Genomic DNA, 14,797 nt, shown 5'->3' with positions numbered 1-14,797 from the left:
TCCCGTGCGCTGCAGCTAAGACCCCAGCTGCCAGATAAACAAATAAATGTGTATATATTTTTAGAAAGAAAAGAAAACATTGAATCTAATTGTTATTCTCTGAAAACCTACCATGATATCCAGGGGGTCAGACAATGTGACTTGCTTCAGTAATTTTGGCAACTGAACAGGAAATGAATAAAATGTGCTTTATTTGAGAATTTGTAGTTTGGTTTGCTGTAACCTGTCTTGCTTCTGCTCTGCTCATCCAGACAGAGTGGTTGCTTCCAGATGCTAGCTTCTGTTCAGGTCAGTCTTCCCAGAGGATGCTATCTTTTTAGTGTGACTACAGGCTGAGGGAAGAGCCAAAACACTTGGGGCTTGCTTACTTGATTTTTTAAAAAAACAGTCCTGGAAAGTGCTATGGCTTTGACATCGAATCAGGATCAAGAGCACAGCAGAGGCCATGGCTAGAATACACTGCATCCTATAATGTACTGTCTACTGTTTGAAAGTACACAAGGCCAGGGGTCTCTAACCTTTTGGCACCAGGGACCAGTTTCATGGAGGACGATTTTTCTACAGATGGAGGGTGGGATGGTTTAGGGATGATTCAAGTGCATTACATTTATTGTGTACTTTATTTCTCTTATTATTACATTGGTTCCACTTCAGGTCATCAGGCATTAGATGCCCAGAGGTTGGGGACCCCTGCTCTAGACTACAGTGGAATTTCTTCTGGGCTCTTCTCTAGACACCTCACCTGGGCTCTTTCTTGGCCATCTCTGATCAGAGTGACACAGGGATGAGAGGGGAGCAAGGCAACTTGAAACATCCCCCTCCTTCCGAACAGACAGAGGGGAGGAAGTTTGAGGATTTAGCTGGGGGCAGGCAAGAGGATTCTAGATGGGAAGACCAGAGACAGTTCTTCATTAGCCAGAAGCTGCCTGAACGTTCAATATAAGACCCCATCTGTTTTGTTAAATTGACAATTTCCTTTAGCAGGAAATAAAGGTTCATATCGAGTTTCAGACTAGCTACGGAGTAAGAAATAGCTCCACTTTTTAAAGACTTTGCTGTTTAAGGCATTCAGCATGTAACCTAATTTCATTTGATGGAGTTTGTTTTTTCCTTCTACATTTGCTGCCTAGAAATGTGTGCTTCATTATCTCCTGTGGAGTTGGAGTTGGGAGGGGAGAGCTAGAGACTCAGAGCTCTCTGGGCCTCAAAAGCACTTAAAAATAATACTGAATAAAATTAAATTGCAAGGGCAGCCATCCCAGTGGATTTTCTGTCTCAAATATTTCACACCACCAGCTATCAGTCCCAAGGGGGAACTGACTGGACCCCTCCAGTTCCCACTTCACAAACACGGAGAGAGGACCAAATGCAGAAAACAAGCAAAAGGTAGCATACTTGCATAAACTCAGGCTTGGGTCGATGTTATTCAAAGGAAAGGTGGGTTTTATTTGAGAGAGACGATTGCATCTACTAGACTCTTTTTTGGGATGCAACAAATTAATACTTTTAGTTTTTAAAAATTCAAATCTTCCCAAGTATTCAAACATGAAAATAGGACTTTATCTAAAAAATAATTATAAATGGAATATGACTGCCTGGAATAAAAAAAAACAACAAACTTTACTTTTGAATCGTCTTTCCAAATATTGATATGAGAGAAAACATGCACATCCAAGTGACTGTAAGATATCAACTTTTTAATTTAGAAAGAGTAATCAAGCAATTATCAGGGAGAAAGACACGCCTCCCTGAGTCTCTCGACAGCGCTGACTGCCCACGTGGCTCCAGGGCCCTCAGCAGGTGGAAAGGAACTTACTTGATGTCACACAGAAGGGCCACGCCTCTCAGGATCCAGTGATCCGGGGAGAGGACTGTTCGCAAATACACCACAGTGATGAAGGTCAAGTCAGTCCGCCTGGGCTTCTTGTAAATGGGACACACGTACAACTTGGGGTCCTTAGGTGCCGTGGAATTGATGGCAAAGATGTGCAACACGGGCAGCTGTGTGAAGAGCACCTTGGGGGTGGATTCCGTGAGCTTTCCATTCCGTCTGTCCCAGGCTGCTCCGTCCATGTACAGCCCATAAATGTATACGCCTTCCTGGAAGAGCCAAGCGGAAGATAGCAGGAAGTTTTAAAAAGTTACCTGCTGGGAGATGGGCACCCAATGTTGTAACGAAGGTCATCAGTTTGGAAAGAGAACGCACAGCAATCTTAAAACGCTCCCCAAAGGAGAAAACACCAGTGGATGCATTCCTTGGTGAAATACTGAGCCCACTGTTGCTCTGTGGCACAGCTGGAGGCTACGGTCTTCCCTGGTAGCTCAGCTGGTAAAGAATCTGCCTGCAAATGCAGGATATCCCAGTTCGATTCCTGGGTTGGGAAGATCCTCTGGAGGAGGGTATGGCAACCCACTCCAGTATTCTTGCCTGGAGAATCCCATGGACAGAGGAGCCTGGTGGGCTACAGTCCATGGGGTTGCAAGGAGTCAGACATGACTGAGTGACTAAGCACACACAGCACATGAGTGCCATAGAAATGTTTCTATTACTGGTGATTTGAGCCTAGGGGTGACCAGCCTGGGACCAAAGACTCAGCCAGCAGCGCCAGATTGCCTCTGCTGCAAATGAAAGTCTCTGACAGGGGTGTTCTGAGTTGGTGCGGGGTCCTGCGGGAGCACCCAGGACACGATTCAGAGCTGGGTGCCACTCGGGATCTCAGCCTGCACTGAGCAAGCCAACAGGCGGTTCTAACTTCATGTGAGTGCCCCCAGAGGTCAGACATGCAGAGCCAGAGCGGAAGTGATGGGCAGGGTGGGGGAGAATCAGTCCAAGAGTGGCTGACCTCATCCTGTATCTGTCTTTCACACAGTAGGACTTGAGGGCCTCACCAGTAAACCAGGAGACAACACACACACACACACACACAGAACAAAATGTAAAAGGCATGACTCAAACACCAGCACACGCTTGTTAGAGGGGCTGCCTAATGAACAGCACTGACTGAGGCCAAGCGCGGTGACTGCAAGTGAAAAGTCACCGTGGGTTGGAGTGCTTGGGGAGGCTTGTGGAGGAGAGGGTCTTGGAGGGCACGCTGCGCTTGGGAACATGGAGGAGAGAGGGTGGGCATCAAGAGAGGCTGGATGGTCAGGAGAGTCCAAGCATTTTATTTAGCAGCAGGGTCAATGGTTATAAAATAAGTTAGGGCTTAACGGTGGAGGACTGTCGATACCAGACTGAAGAGCTTGAACTTTATCTTGTAGGCAGTGGGGAGCCATAGAACATGTGCTCAGTAAGAAAAAAGTCTAAAGGGAATCACGGGGGAGACTCCAACAATCACGTAAGCTCATAAGACACACTTAAGTAGAAGATGGTGACCGTTTTTCCATCTCCAGTGAGGACTGGGTAAGAGAAAGGAAATCTATATTATAATAAAAGAGAGGGATATTAGCTGCAAAGTGTTTTCTAAAATCCCCCATGTGGGCCAAGAGTATAAGAACCATACCTCTTGAACCAAAATCTGAAGTACATGATTTGACAGTAAAACCATGGGCAATCCCAGAAAATGAGCACATTAGATACCATCATTAAATCTGTGGCATGGTATGATGTGTGCACCAGGTCCGACTCTTTGCAACACCATAGGTGATAGCCCACCAAGCTCTTCTGTCCATGGAATTTTCCAGGCAAATTGTCCTTCTACCCAGGTCCTGCAGCTAAGAAGGAACATGACTGGAACTGGCCCCAGAGCTCAGGACTGCCAATCCTGTTAGTCTCTACTGCCCTTGCTGCTGCTGCTAAGTCACTTCAGTCGTGTCTGATTCTGTGCAACCCCATAGACGGCAGCCCACCAGGCCCTGCCATCCCTGGGATTCTCCAGGCAAGAACACTGGAGTGGGTTGCCATTTCCTCCTCCAATGCATGAAAGTGAAAACTGAAAGTGAAGTCGTTCAGTTGTGTCTGACTCTTAGCGACCCCATGGACTGCAACCTACCAGGGTCCTCCGTCCATGGGATTTTCCAGGCAAGAGTACTGGAAAATGGCAACCCACTACTGCCCTTAACCCTCATTAATTCTGTGAGTGCCCCACAGCAGTGGATGGAGACATGCAGAAAGTCCTTTTGAGCACACACAAATGTAACTTGTAATTACAAAGAATGCAGTCTGGGGACTTCCTGGTGTTTATCATTCATTCCCACTCTGGCAAATGCAGGAGGAGTTGGCATTGAGGTCTCCTGGTTACAACCAAGGAAACTCTCACTGCAAAGCCAGAGGACCTGATGGAGATGCTCATAGGTCCATGTTCAGCAGAACTTGAACTTGGAGCCCCAGCTCCAGAAGTGGCCCTGCTCTTGCCCAGTGGCACCTACCGCAGGGGGTGATGTGACCTCCTCCTTGGTCTGCCGCAGAACTTCGTTGTGGATGGTCACGGAGTCCAGGGCCCAGCCTTTGTGGGCACGGGTCACTTCTTGCCTCATTGCGGTCAGGAAGCCTTAGAAAAGGAGAAAGAAATCGTGATGCCTTGGTGCAGACTACTCTAGTAACAAGAGGGGGAATTGTGTAGTTAGCTGCTTATCCATCTCCAGATGTGTGCCCATCCCAGAGGAGCTGACATCAAACCTCAGAAGGGATGTTTCTTTCAACGTTTTGTTTCAATCAACCAAATACGTCTTGCCAGCAGACAGCTGGAAAACAGCACCGTCTCTGCCTCAGACAAGGTCGCGGTTTGAAATTCCCCTGGGATTTCAACTATTCTAGTCTTCTAAGGGCTGTAACCCAGCGCTAACATAGAGTCTCTGTTTGAAAATCCAGTATCAAGGAATAATATTGGAATGGTAAAATATTCTGAGAACAGCATTCCAATTAAAACTGGAATCAAACCATTATCAAGCGTCTATTTGCTCTAATGGAATAATTTCATTTAGTCTAGGAAATAAGGCGTAATGCCAAAATAGAAAGCCTGACTTTCAATTTGATCAAACAAAGCAATCACACCGGAAAGGAACGCTCCATGTTTTAATGTGCATAATACAGTTATTTTAAGACAATACATGGTTCTGTATATTGTGGCCTTTCTTTAAACGTAATATTTGCAAATCATTGCCATGCAATTCAATTAGAGAAGTCTATCTTGGAGAGTAGCATTTCATATTTAAAAACTATACCTTAAACTTCAAAATGGACTTCAAAATCTTAGGATACTTTCAGTTCAGTTCAGTCGCTCAGTCGTGTCCGACTCTGCGACCCCATGAATCGCAGTGCGCCAGGCCTCCCTGTCCATCACCAACTCCCAGAGTTCACCCAAACTCATGTCCCCTGTGACCTATCTATTACATTTTGGCCTCCATGTTAATACTGGAAATCATGAGCCCCTTTATTCACAATCACAAGTAAATTTTGGAAGCGTGTGTCCCTATTACTCCTAGACTCATGAACTGTGAGAACTTTAACGCACAAACCAACACGAAAGTGGTAATATTTTATCAGGTTTGAATGGGAGTGGAAAGAAGAGGGAAAGTTACAAGGCATAAAGGCAGGCAGTGAGTTAACACCTGTTAGAATTAGAAAGAAAGAATGAGAACTCCCCTGGTGGTCCAGTGGCTAAGACTCTGTGCTTTCAATGCAAGGAACCCAGGTTCAAGCCCTCATCAGAGAACTAGATCCCACATGCCACAGCTAGGAGTTCACATGCTGCAACTAAGATCTCGCATGCAACCATGACCTGGCACAGCCAAATGAATCAGTGTATATATATATATATTTTTTTTTTTTTTAAATAAATAAAGTAGGACTCTAGCCTGCTTAGTGAAAAAGTCAAGTTCTCTCCATTCTCAAGTCCTTCCCTCATTATTGTTAGACACTTGGGGAGGCACTCATCCATTCATTCATTCACTAAGTCCCTTAGAAGTGGCCACTATATACCAGGTATGCTAGAGGTGAGATGCCCACAATGATGAAGAGGCCATCCATGGACCCTGCACTCAAGGAGCTCAGTCTACAGGGAAAGCGGACGGAAGCAGGATATACACCTCGATGTCATTGTAAGTAAAGATGTGAGAACAGAGTGGACCACTCAAGAAGACAGCTCAGGGACGGCTGAATTGAGAAGATGAAGTCAAAGACTAGTCTTGAAAATAAGAGTTTTCCAGGTGGGATAATTCCAGTTAAGGGAACAGCATGTGCAAAGGCACAGAAGTCTAGGCCTACAGATGAGGCAATAATGGCAGATGAGGTTAGAACAAAGGCAGAGACAGGGTTTCGCAGGGGCAGACTTTGGACCTGGTGACTTTGTGAATGGTGGGAAGCCACTGATTATCTGAAGCAGGCAAATAATTTAGTTGTATTTGCATCTTATAAAGTTTACTCAGAGCTCTCACTGAAAGCAGGATTTAGGAAACTCAAGAAGAACCCCTGCATTAATCCAAAAGAAAAGTTGGTCAGTCAACCAGAGGACCTAATTGAAGGTCTTTTTTCTTTTTTTTAGGTCCACTGGGAGGCATGTGGAACTTCCCTGACCAAGGATCGAACCCATGCCCTTTGCAATGGAAATGTATAATCATAACCACTGGACCACCAGAGAAGTCCTATAAGTGATTCTTATAAAGTTTCATGAAACTAAGAGTGCCTAGTAGGAAAGGATGCTTTTATGATGCAAAGTGTTAAATACAGGGAGTAGGAAACTTGGTAGACGTTTGCCTGCAGCGATTTCTGGTCAAGACCTGTCTGTAGTGTACATGTGGAGTCACCTGAGATGGTCTGATCAAGTGTGTGATTACATCAACTTCCACTTTAAATACTGGGGATCTCATTTCTTTAGTAGTCAACATGTCGTGTGTTTGGTAGTCAGGTATATGCCATGCCATGATAACTTGCTTTAGTTGTGTCCGGCTCTGCAGCCCTATGGACTGTGGCCCTCCAGGCTCCTCTGTCCGTGGGATTTTCCAGGCAAGAATACTGGAGTGTGTTGCCATGCCATCCTCTGGGAATCTTCCTGATCCAGGGATCAAACCCGGGTCTTTTATGTTTCCTGCATTGGCAAGCGGGTTCTTTATCACTCACACCACCTGGGAAACCCAGTCAGGTATATATGACCACAGTAATAAAATCCAATCCTCCATTCTAAGTGACTCCATGAAAATGTCATTTTCATCACTCAACTTTAAGCTTGCATCCAAGTAGATCCTCAGAATTAAATTGACCCTATTTTATGATATTTTAAAATTCATCATTGATCTATGAATCTACAAAGTCATAATGCATAAGGCATGAATAATGACTAACTATCCATCTGCACTAGTTGAAAAACTGGGTTTTTCTATAATATTTGAAGTTCCAAATTGCAAATTTGACCTCACTTGCTATGGCACTCAGAACAATGTAGTAGACGCCAGGTGAGGGGGTGAGAGACTCTCTATTATGTAACACACCCAAGACAAGGACCTCAGTTGATGGTGGAGTGTTCTGAAAAAGTTCTAGTATGGTTAAGGAGATACCACCTTCTCTCATCTCCCTGCTGGGGAATACGCATGATATTGTCTGGCTGACTTCAACAGTAAGCCTCCTAATGTTTAGGAAGCACTCTCGGTTATGCCAGGAGACGAAATCTAGAATGCATATTACCTTGAGCTATTAAGAAAGGAAAATGTTCAATAAATAATTTGAGGCCTGAGAGCAGAGGGTAGGAAACCGTTCCATGGCTCATTCTCACTCAGAACATGGAGAAGATACATATATTTTTTTCAAGTTTTGATAGCTTTTTTTTTGCCTCCTAAAAAGAAGAACATGATCTTGCAGAATTCAAACTGAATTGCAAATCCACTGAATTGCTCTTTATCGAATTTTAAAAATGAATGATCATCTTTCTTATAGACTGATATCAAGTATAATGAAATCAAAAACTCTTGTTTTCTGAAACCTATATAATTTTAAAAGACTATTGATAGATTTTTCTTTATAAAGGCTTGAGAAGTAGTACTTCTGTCTTGGCACTAATTTAATTTTAATAATTCTTAAGCCGAATTTCAATCATCAGTGGTGGGAAAAGTGATTCAGGCGTTCATGCGTTTGACTCAGAAGTGAGAAAAAAAAAGTTGGGGAAAGTCCTCAACAAAAATAATCTATTTTTCATGAGACTTAAACACCCACACAAAAATGGGTGATTTAACCATTCAAACATCTGAGTGTCATGTGGGCTAACTGAGGTGCCTTAAATTTTCTTTGCCTTTCTAACCCATACAGTATAATGAATTGTTAAAACACTTGTCAAGCTTGTTCTTTTGCAAAATGTACTTTTAAGCTTGTATTATACTCTGGAAACTCAGGCCTAAAATAACACTTGTTATGTCTTAATTCCTGTAATAGTCATGACCTAACATTTCAGCAAACAAACTATTGTTGTTTGACCTGTGCAATCAGTTGGCTTGAAGGAAGCTGTAGAAGGCTTTCAGTATCAATTCAAACAAGGTCGTGGAAGGGACAGAATAAATAACTAACCAGGAATGCTATTGTTGTTGTTCAGTCACTAAGTTGTGTTCAATTCTTTGCAACCCCAAGGACTGCAGCATGCCAGGCTCCTCTGTTCTCTACTATCTCCCAGAGTTTGCTTAGATTCATGTCCATGGAGTTGGTAATACTATATAACCTCTGCTGCCTTCTCTTTTTGCCCTCAATCTTTCCAGCATCAGGGTCTTTTCCAGTGAGTCTGCTCTTTGCATCAGATAGCCAAAGTATTGGAGCATCAGCTTCAGCATTAGTCCTTCCAATGAGTATTCAGGGTTGATTTCCTTTAGGATTGACTGGTTTGGTCTCCTGGCTGTCCAAGGGACTCTCAAGAGTCTTCTCCAACACCACAGTTCAAAAGCATCAATTCTTCTGTGCTCAGCTTTCTTTATAGCCCAACTCTCACATCCATACATGACTACTAGAAAAACCGTAGCTTTGACCATACAGATCTTTATCAGCAGAATGATATCTCTGCTTTCTATCTCTGCTTTTCTGCCTAGGTTTGTCGTGTCTTTGCTCCTATCAAGGACAAGTGTCTTTTAATTTCATGGCTTGCAGTCACCATCCATAGTGATTCTGGAGCCCAAGAAAATAAAACCTGTTGCTGCTTCCACTTTTCCCCCTTCTGTTTGCCATGAAGTGATGGGAACACATGTCATCAAACCAACTTTTTCACTCTCCTCTTTCACCCTCATCAGGAGGCTCTTCAGTTTGTCTTCCCTTTTTGCCATTAGAGTGGTAACATTTGTGTATCTGAGGCTGTTGATATTTCTCCCCACAATCTTGATTCCAGCTTGTGATTCATCCAGCCCAGCATTTTGCATGATGTACTCTTCATAGAAGTTAAATAAGCAGGGTGACAATGTACAGCCTCGACATACTCCTTTCCCAATTTTGAATCAGTCAGTTGTTCCATGTCCGGTTCAAACTGTTGCTTCTTGACCTGCATACAGGATTATCAGGAGACAGGTAAGGTGGTGTGGTACTCCTGTCTCTTTAAGAATTTTCCACAGTTTGTTGTGATCTACACAGTCAAAGGCTTTAGTATAACCAAGGAAGCAGAAGTAGATATTTTTCTGAAATTCTCTTGCTTTCTCTATGAATGTTGGTAATTTGATCTCTGGGTCCTGTGCTCTTTCTAAACCCAGCTGTACATCTGGAAGTTCTTGGTTCACGTACTGCTGAAGCCTAGCTTGACGAATTTTGAGCATAACCTTGCTAGTGTGTGAAATGAGCACCATCAGGAAGGTTCTTTATTTCACAAGGAGTTGCTTGGTATTCTGTAATGATGGTCCTATAGGCAACACTTTCTTTCCTTTAATAAATGAACCAGTCCTTAGGTAATGAGCCTTCGGTTGTTCAGTATTTCCTGTCTTGTCAGTTACTAAGCCTCCCATGAGCATTTTGAAAGATGAGCAGAAATGATGTTCCTGCCATAAGATTATGACAGGCAGTTTTTTCCCCAAAATGAGAACCGAATGCAGTTCATTGGTAAGTTAAATAGAAGGTCAGAAATCATTAAGCAAAGATGACGATGATTCACCCAGTTGAATAAAAATGCCCCAGGAACCTTTCCTGATGCTTTGTTCAATGCTGTAAGGTAGGGATCTTAATCTTGGCTGAAAATTTGAAATATCTGGGAAGACTTTGAAACTTCCAATTCCCTGGTCATAGCCCAGATAAGTTAAATCAGAATCTCTAGAGGTGGGACCAGGCTTTAGTACTGTTTTAAGGCAGGGTTTCTCAAAGTTCACAGTTAACACCAAGGGAAAGATCGCTTATTAAAATGCTGGTTCTGATTTAGTAGGGAGGTTGAGGGTAGGTCCTGAGGATCCTCATTTCTATCAAGCTCCCAGGTGATGTTGCCGCTGCTGGCTGCTGGACCACATACTGGGTAGCAATGGTCTAAGGCCCAGGTTCCTCACACCTTAGCATGACCAAAAGATATTTTAAGACTGATTATATAGACTCTAATGAACTCATCCCCAGAGGTTCTGAAGTCCCTGGTTTGGGCCCCAGGGACTAGCATGCATTAAAACCTACCCACATGATTCTACTGTGCGGGCAGGATTAAGAACCTCTGCTCTGTAAAAAATATCTGCATGACAGGCCAATAAGAGATCATGGACGCATGTTGTTTGCAGAACAAATTTGGCAAGTGGGAAGAGACATGCCCTATGATACAAGCCAAACATGAGGAAGGCTGTCAGTAATGCAAGCTGAGTCTTCCCAGAGTCCCCTGATATGCATATATTTTCTGAAATGCTGTTAATCCAGGACATGGAGTATAAGCCGGAGCACTGGGGCTAATTCTCTTGGTTAGGTTGGGATCAGCTAACCCCGCTGGGTCTCACATGCCAAAATGTAATTCTGTAATTGCTGTACCTTCCCTACTCCTTCTCTGCTACTCCATGCTTCCTCTCCCTTCACCCAACCTTACACCTCTCTGCTCCCTCCCCAACCTTTACGCTATTCTCGCTGGAGTGGGTCTGTGGTTAACAGACTCTCCCATGTGTTCCATGTCTGCACAGAACATTCTCTCCATCTTCTTGCCCTTCCTGGAGGCTGGCTCAACCCTGAAGATCCTGTCCTCCCCAACTGCCCCTCCACCCTGGATGAGAATCTCTGCTGCTTGGACAATCACCCTCCGTCCACACGCCCCTCCCCTCACTGTCCCTGCCAAGTACCCACTGGTCCCCATTCACGGAGCCTCCTGCCGCCTTCTGGGTCTCTTCAGTATCCCACTCAGCATCTTGACGTCTCAGTTCCAAAGACCTGGTCCTCAACTCCACCCCTTTTCTTTGCTTCTTCCCCTATTTAGAGCAGACCCATCTTTTTCATCACTCACCCAGCAGAACTCCACTGCTAAACAAGTCCAGGTGTCCTTCTTCTTAAACCCATTCCAGGCTGCTGAGCAAAACTGAGACCAGCACACAATTGCCACCGTGGTTTAGCCACCACTAGCCTTGATGGGATTGTCAAAGCCATCTAGCAATCCCTTCCTCCTTAGCCCTCTTTCTCGAACTTCTGCTACTCTTCTTAAATCTCTCCTCTAACATCCTGCTCCTGAGATCACTTTGCCTTCTCAAAGGGAAGAATAGAAAGCATCAGATGGAAATTCTCTTAACTTCTTGCCACCATACCAGCAAACTCATTGGCATCTACGCTCATTCCTTCCTTGTTACCTTGTTATAGCGGGTGGGGTGTCCCTCCTCCCGCATCGAGTGCATCCCTCCACTTGGGGAACCACTCCTTCTGCTTCTTTCACTCCCCCCCTTGTGGTATCTTTGTTGTCTCTCTCTCTCCTGGCTTCTTCCCACCAGTATTTGAATAGGCTCAAGCTTGTCCTGCCATTAAAAGAAGCAAGAAAATGTTTTCTTCTTACAACTGCTCCTCCAACTCCCTTCTTCTCTTCCAAGTCCAATTTCTCGAGGGAATTTTCCATGTTCTCCACCCTCACTCTCTGTCTCCCCATTTTCTGGTCTCTCACTCATCCTGAAATCTGACTCCTCCACCTCCCCACCCACTCCACTGAGACTTCTCTCACCCGCAGTCTCCTGGTTGATAAGGCTATCTAGCCATCTGGGGCCCTACCTTACTTGACCTCTGGCAGCATCTGTTACTCCTTCCTCCCATCCCCCCCATCTTCCACCACACTATGCATTCCTGATTTCCCTCTTTCAAGCTGTTAGGATGTGAGGGACTATTTACAAGAGTCAGGGTGATCTGGAGGGTGGGCAGGTACAAGCAAACGGAGCAGAACCCTGGTGAGGGTGGTTTAGTGGGGAGATGGACAGCTGTAGTCCTGGTGAGGTTTACAGAGGATGGAATAGTTCACGGAGACAGTTGGAAGTAAGAATCAGAAGCTAACACTGGGACTTTTGATGAGTCGGTCATAAGTAGAGACAAACAATTGCATCTCTGAGAAGGACTGAGGTCATCAATGAAGAGACCAGGGCCAAGGGCAGAACTTGCCTGAGAAGAGCCCACAAAGTGGGCTCAGAAGTAGCCCTCTGAGAGGTAGGGGGAGAACCAAGGTAGGTGATGGATGGAAGCCAAGGTGTGAAATGAAGCTAGCAGGAGGATTACTAGACCTGGTGGCCTTGGAGAGAGCAGTTTCAGTGTGGTGATGAAGCCAGCCAAACGACAAGGAACTAGAGGGTGGGTAAGGACCATGGGCAGAGACTAAAATCATAAGGGATGTGGTTGAGGCTGAAGCCAGGGCATCAAGCCCCTCCCCACCAAAGGTGAGAAGAATGGGCTTTTATTCACTTGGAGGTGTTTCTACGGTGTCCACAGTCCTTCTCTGGTTCTGGGATTCAGGGTCACGGCAGTTAGTGCTATCACCCAGATTGAGGTCTGAAACCCTGACAACCCTTCACCCAGATTTCCTCAGATATTAGGGGTACCTCTGGGGCACACTTGGGATTGTTATAAGATTAGAAAAAATCCCCAGTCCCTTCCAATCCTAAGGTTCTATTAATAACCCTGCTGTACTCTTCTGCCCAACAGACATCAAGCTTTTATGACTGTCTTCAAGATAAGCATTCAGAAATTGCTGGCAGCTGCTAATGTTGCCCTAAAAACAAATACACAGGACTTCCCTGGACAGTGGATAGGAGTCCGCCTGCCAACACAGGGGGCACAGGTTTGATTCCTGGTCCAGGAAGATTCCATGGGCTGTGGGCAACTAATGCCCATGGACCACAACGACTGAAGCCCAAGCGCCTAGAGCCTGTGCTCTGCAAAAAGAGAGGCCACTGCAATGACAAACCTGTGCTCTGCAACGAGAGAGGCCACCGCAGTGACAAGCCTGTGCACCACAATGAGGAGTAGCCCCCATTCACCACGACTAGAGAAAACTCACATGCAGCAACGAAGACCCAGCACGACCAAAAATAAATAAATACATTATTTTTTTTTAAAAAAAGAACACTCAGGCAAGAGGTTATCGGTGATTTTTACAGGAACAAAAGATAACAGGACAAAAATTGTCCATCTCCTTGATTCAGTAGACTCCCTTCTAACTGAAAATCTTGATTTGTAGTAGTGAATACTAAATTGTTGCTGATATCTGCTACAACAGACCTGGTGTGGCTTGCCAAGACACTAAAGAACAAAACAGAAAAGCTAGAGCAGTTCGGCATCCAAATGGCATCACGCTGCAGATTGAGTTCAACATTTGGAAAATAATGTCAGTGCAGGTCTCACACCTCTGTGTGAGAGCACGTCCAGCCTCTGCTCCCTTTCATTTGCAGCACCTGTGAGTCACACCAAACTGAATGGCAAAGCGAGGCTATCAATTAAAAGGTTCTGGAAGGCAGGCAATTCCCTTGGCTTGATGTCAAGCTCATGTCCACTCATAATCTCTGAGTTTAAACACATCCCTATCTATGACACAGACACACACAAATCAGAATCTAAGTCGTGTGTACATGATGCTGTGAAAAGGTACACTTGTGGGAACAAGAGACCACATAATCCTTCCAGAATGCTGAACAGCACAGTCTTAAACGATATGCGTGTGTGCGTGCCAGTTACTGCTGGGAAGCCCCAGTGGAGCACAAAGGTTCACCTGAGCCTGATTTATCCACTTGGAGGCAGTTCCATGCTATGCCCAAAGCTGGGCCATTGAACAAATGTCACAGGGTCAGGGGCACACAGAGCTTGACCACGTTAATAATCAAATCTAATTGCCACCTGATTGAGCTCGTCAGTTGCTACAGAAATGATTGTGAAGGGGGCTGAACACACGAAATTAGTTCCAGGGTGGCTGGCTGACAGCCTCTTCAATAAGACGAAATATCAGACCACCACACAGTGACAGAACAGTGCTACAAACAGGGTGAGATCAGACACAGACTGCGGCCAGGGAAGGGGTGGCAAATGAGGCCCGTCACCTGTCCCTGCAGCATCACTTAGGCCCAAAGGGCGCTCACAGGGGCATGATAGGAAACACACCTCAGACAGTATCAGATGCCAGGTAACATTACAAGAACACAAAACAAATGGTCATAGGTAAAAGAAACATTTTCAAGCATTCTACAATCTAGGTGATTTTGACTATATATATTTCTGAAAAAACTATGGCATCTTAGCAAATAGCACTGTGTTTTACTTAAACCGTGGTTTCTTTAAACAATTTACTTAGAGACTTCCCTAGCAGTCCAGCGGCTAAGACTTCGCCTTTCAATGCGGGGTGTGTTTGTCTGATCCCTGGTCTGGGAGCTAAGATCTCACATGTCTTTCAACCAAAAAGCCAATACATGAAATGGAAGCAATATTGTAACAAATTCA

The 14,797-nt window shown here is 44.8% G+C and overlaps 1 protein-coding gene across 2 annotated transcripts in view; it reads right to left on the bottom strand.

Annotated features, from left to right (window-relative positions):
• Positions 1 to 1,682: 1,682 nt before the first annotated feature.
• Positions 1,683 to 14,797, bottom strand: part of DNAH8 (dynein axonemal heavy chain 8) — a 321,904-nt gene continuing 308,789 nt past the window's right edge. For both annotated transcript variants that reach the window (XM_027525064.1, XM_027525063.1), the window contains exons 91-92: positions 4,369 to 4,490; positions 1,683 to 2,100 (exon numbers count right to left, since the gene is read on the bottom strand). In XM_027525064.1, the coding sequence (XP_027380865.1) occupies positions 1,813 to 2,100; positions 4,369 to 4,490 (410 nt within the window). In that variant the 3' untranslated portion in view covers positions 1,683 to 1,812. The remainder of the gene's footprint in view (positions 2,101 to 4,368; positions 4,491 to 14,797) is intronic.

This window comes from Bos indicus x Bos taurus, chromosome 23 (assembly GCF_003369695.1).
Source record: "Bos indicus x Bos taurus breed Angus x Brahman F1 hybrid chromosome 23, Bos_hybrid_MaternalHap_v2.0, whole genome shotgun sequence".
In the NCBI taxonomy this organism is placed as follows: domain Eukaryota; kingdom Metazoa; phylum Chordata; class Mammalia; order Artiodactyla; family Bovidae; genus Bos; species Bos indicus x Bos taurus.
This window is presented reverse-complemented; position numbering and strand designations above follow the sequence as displayed.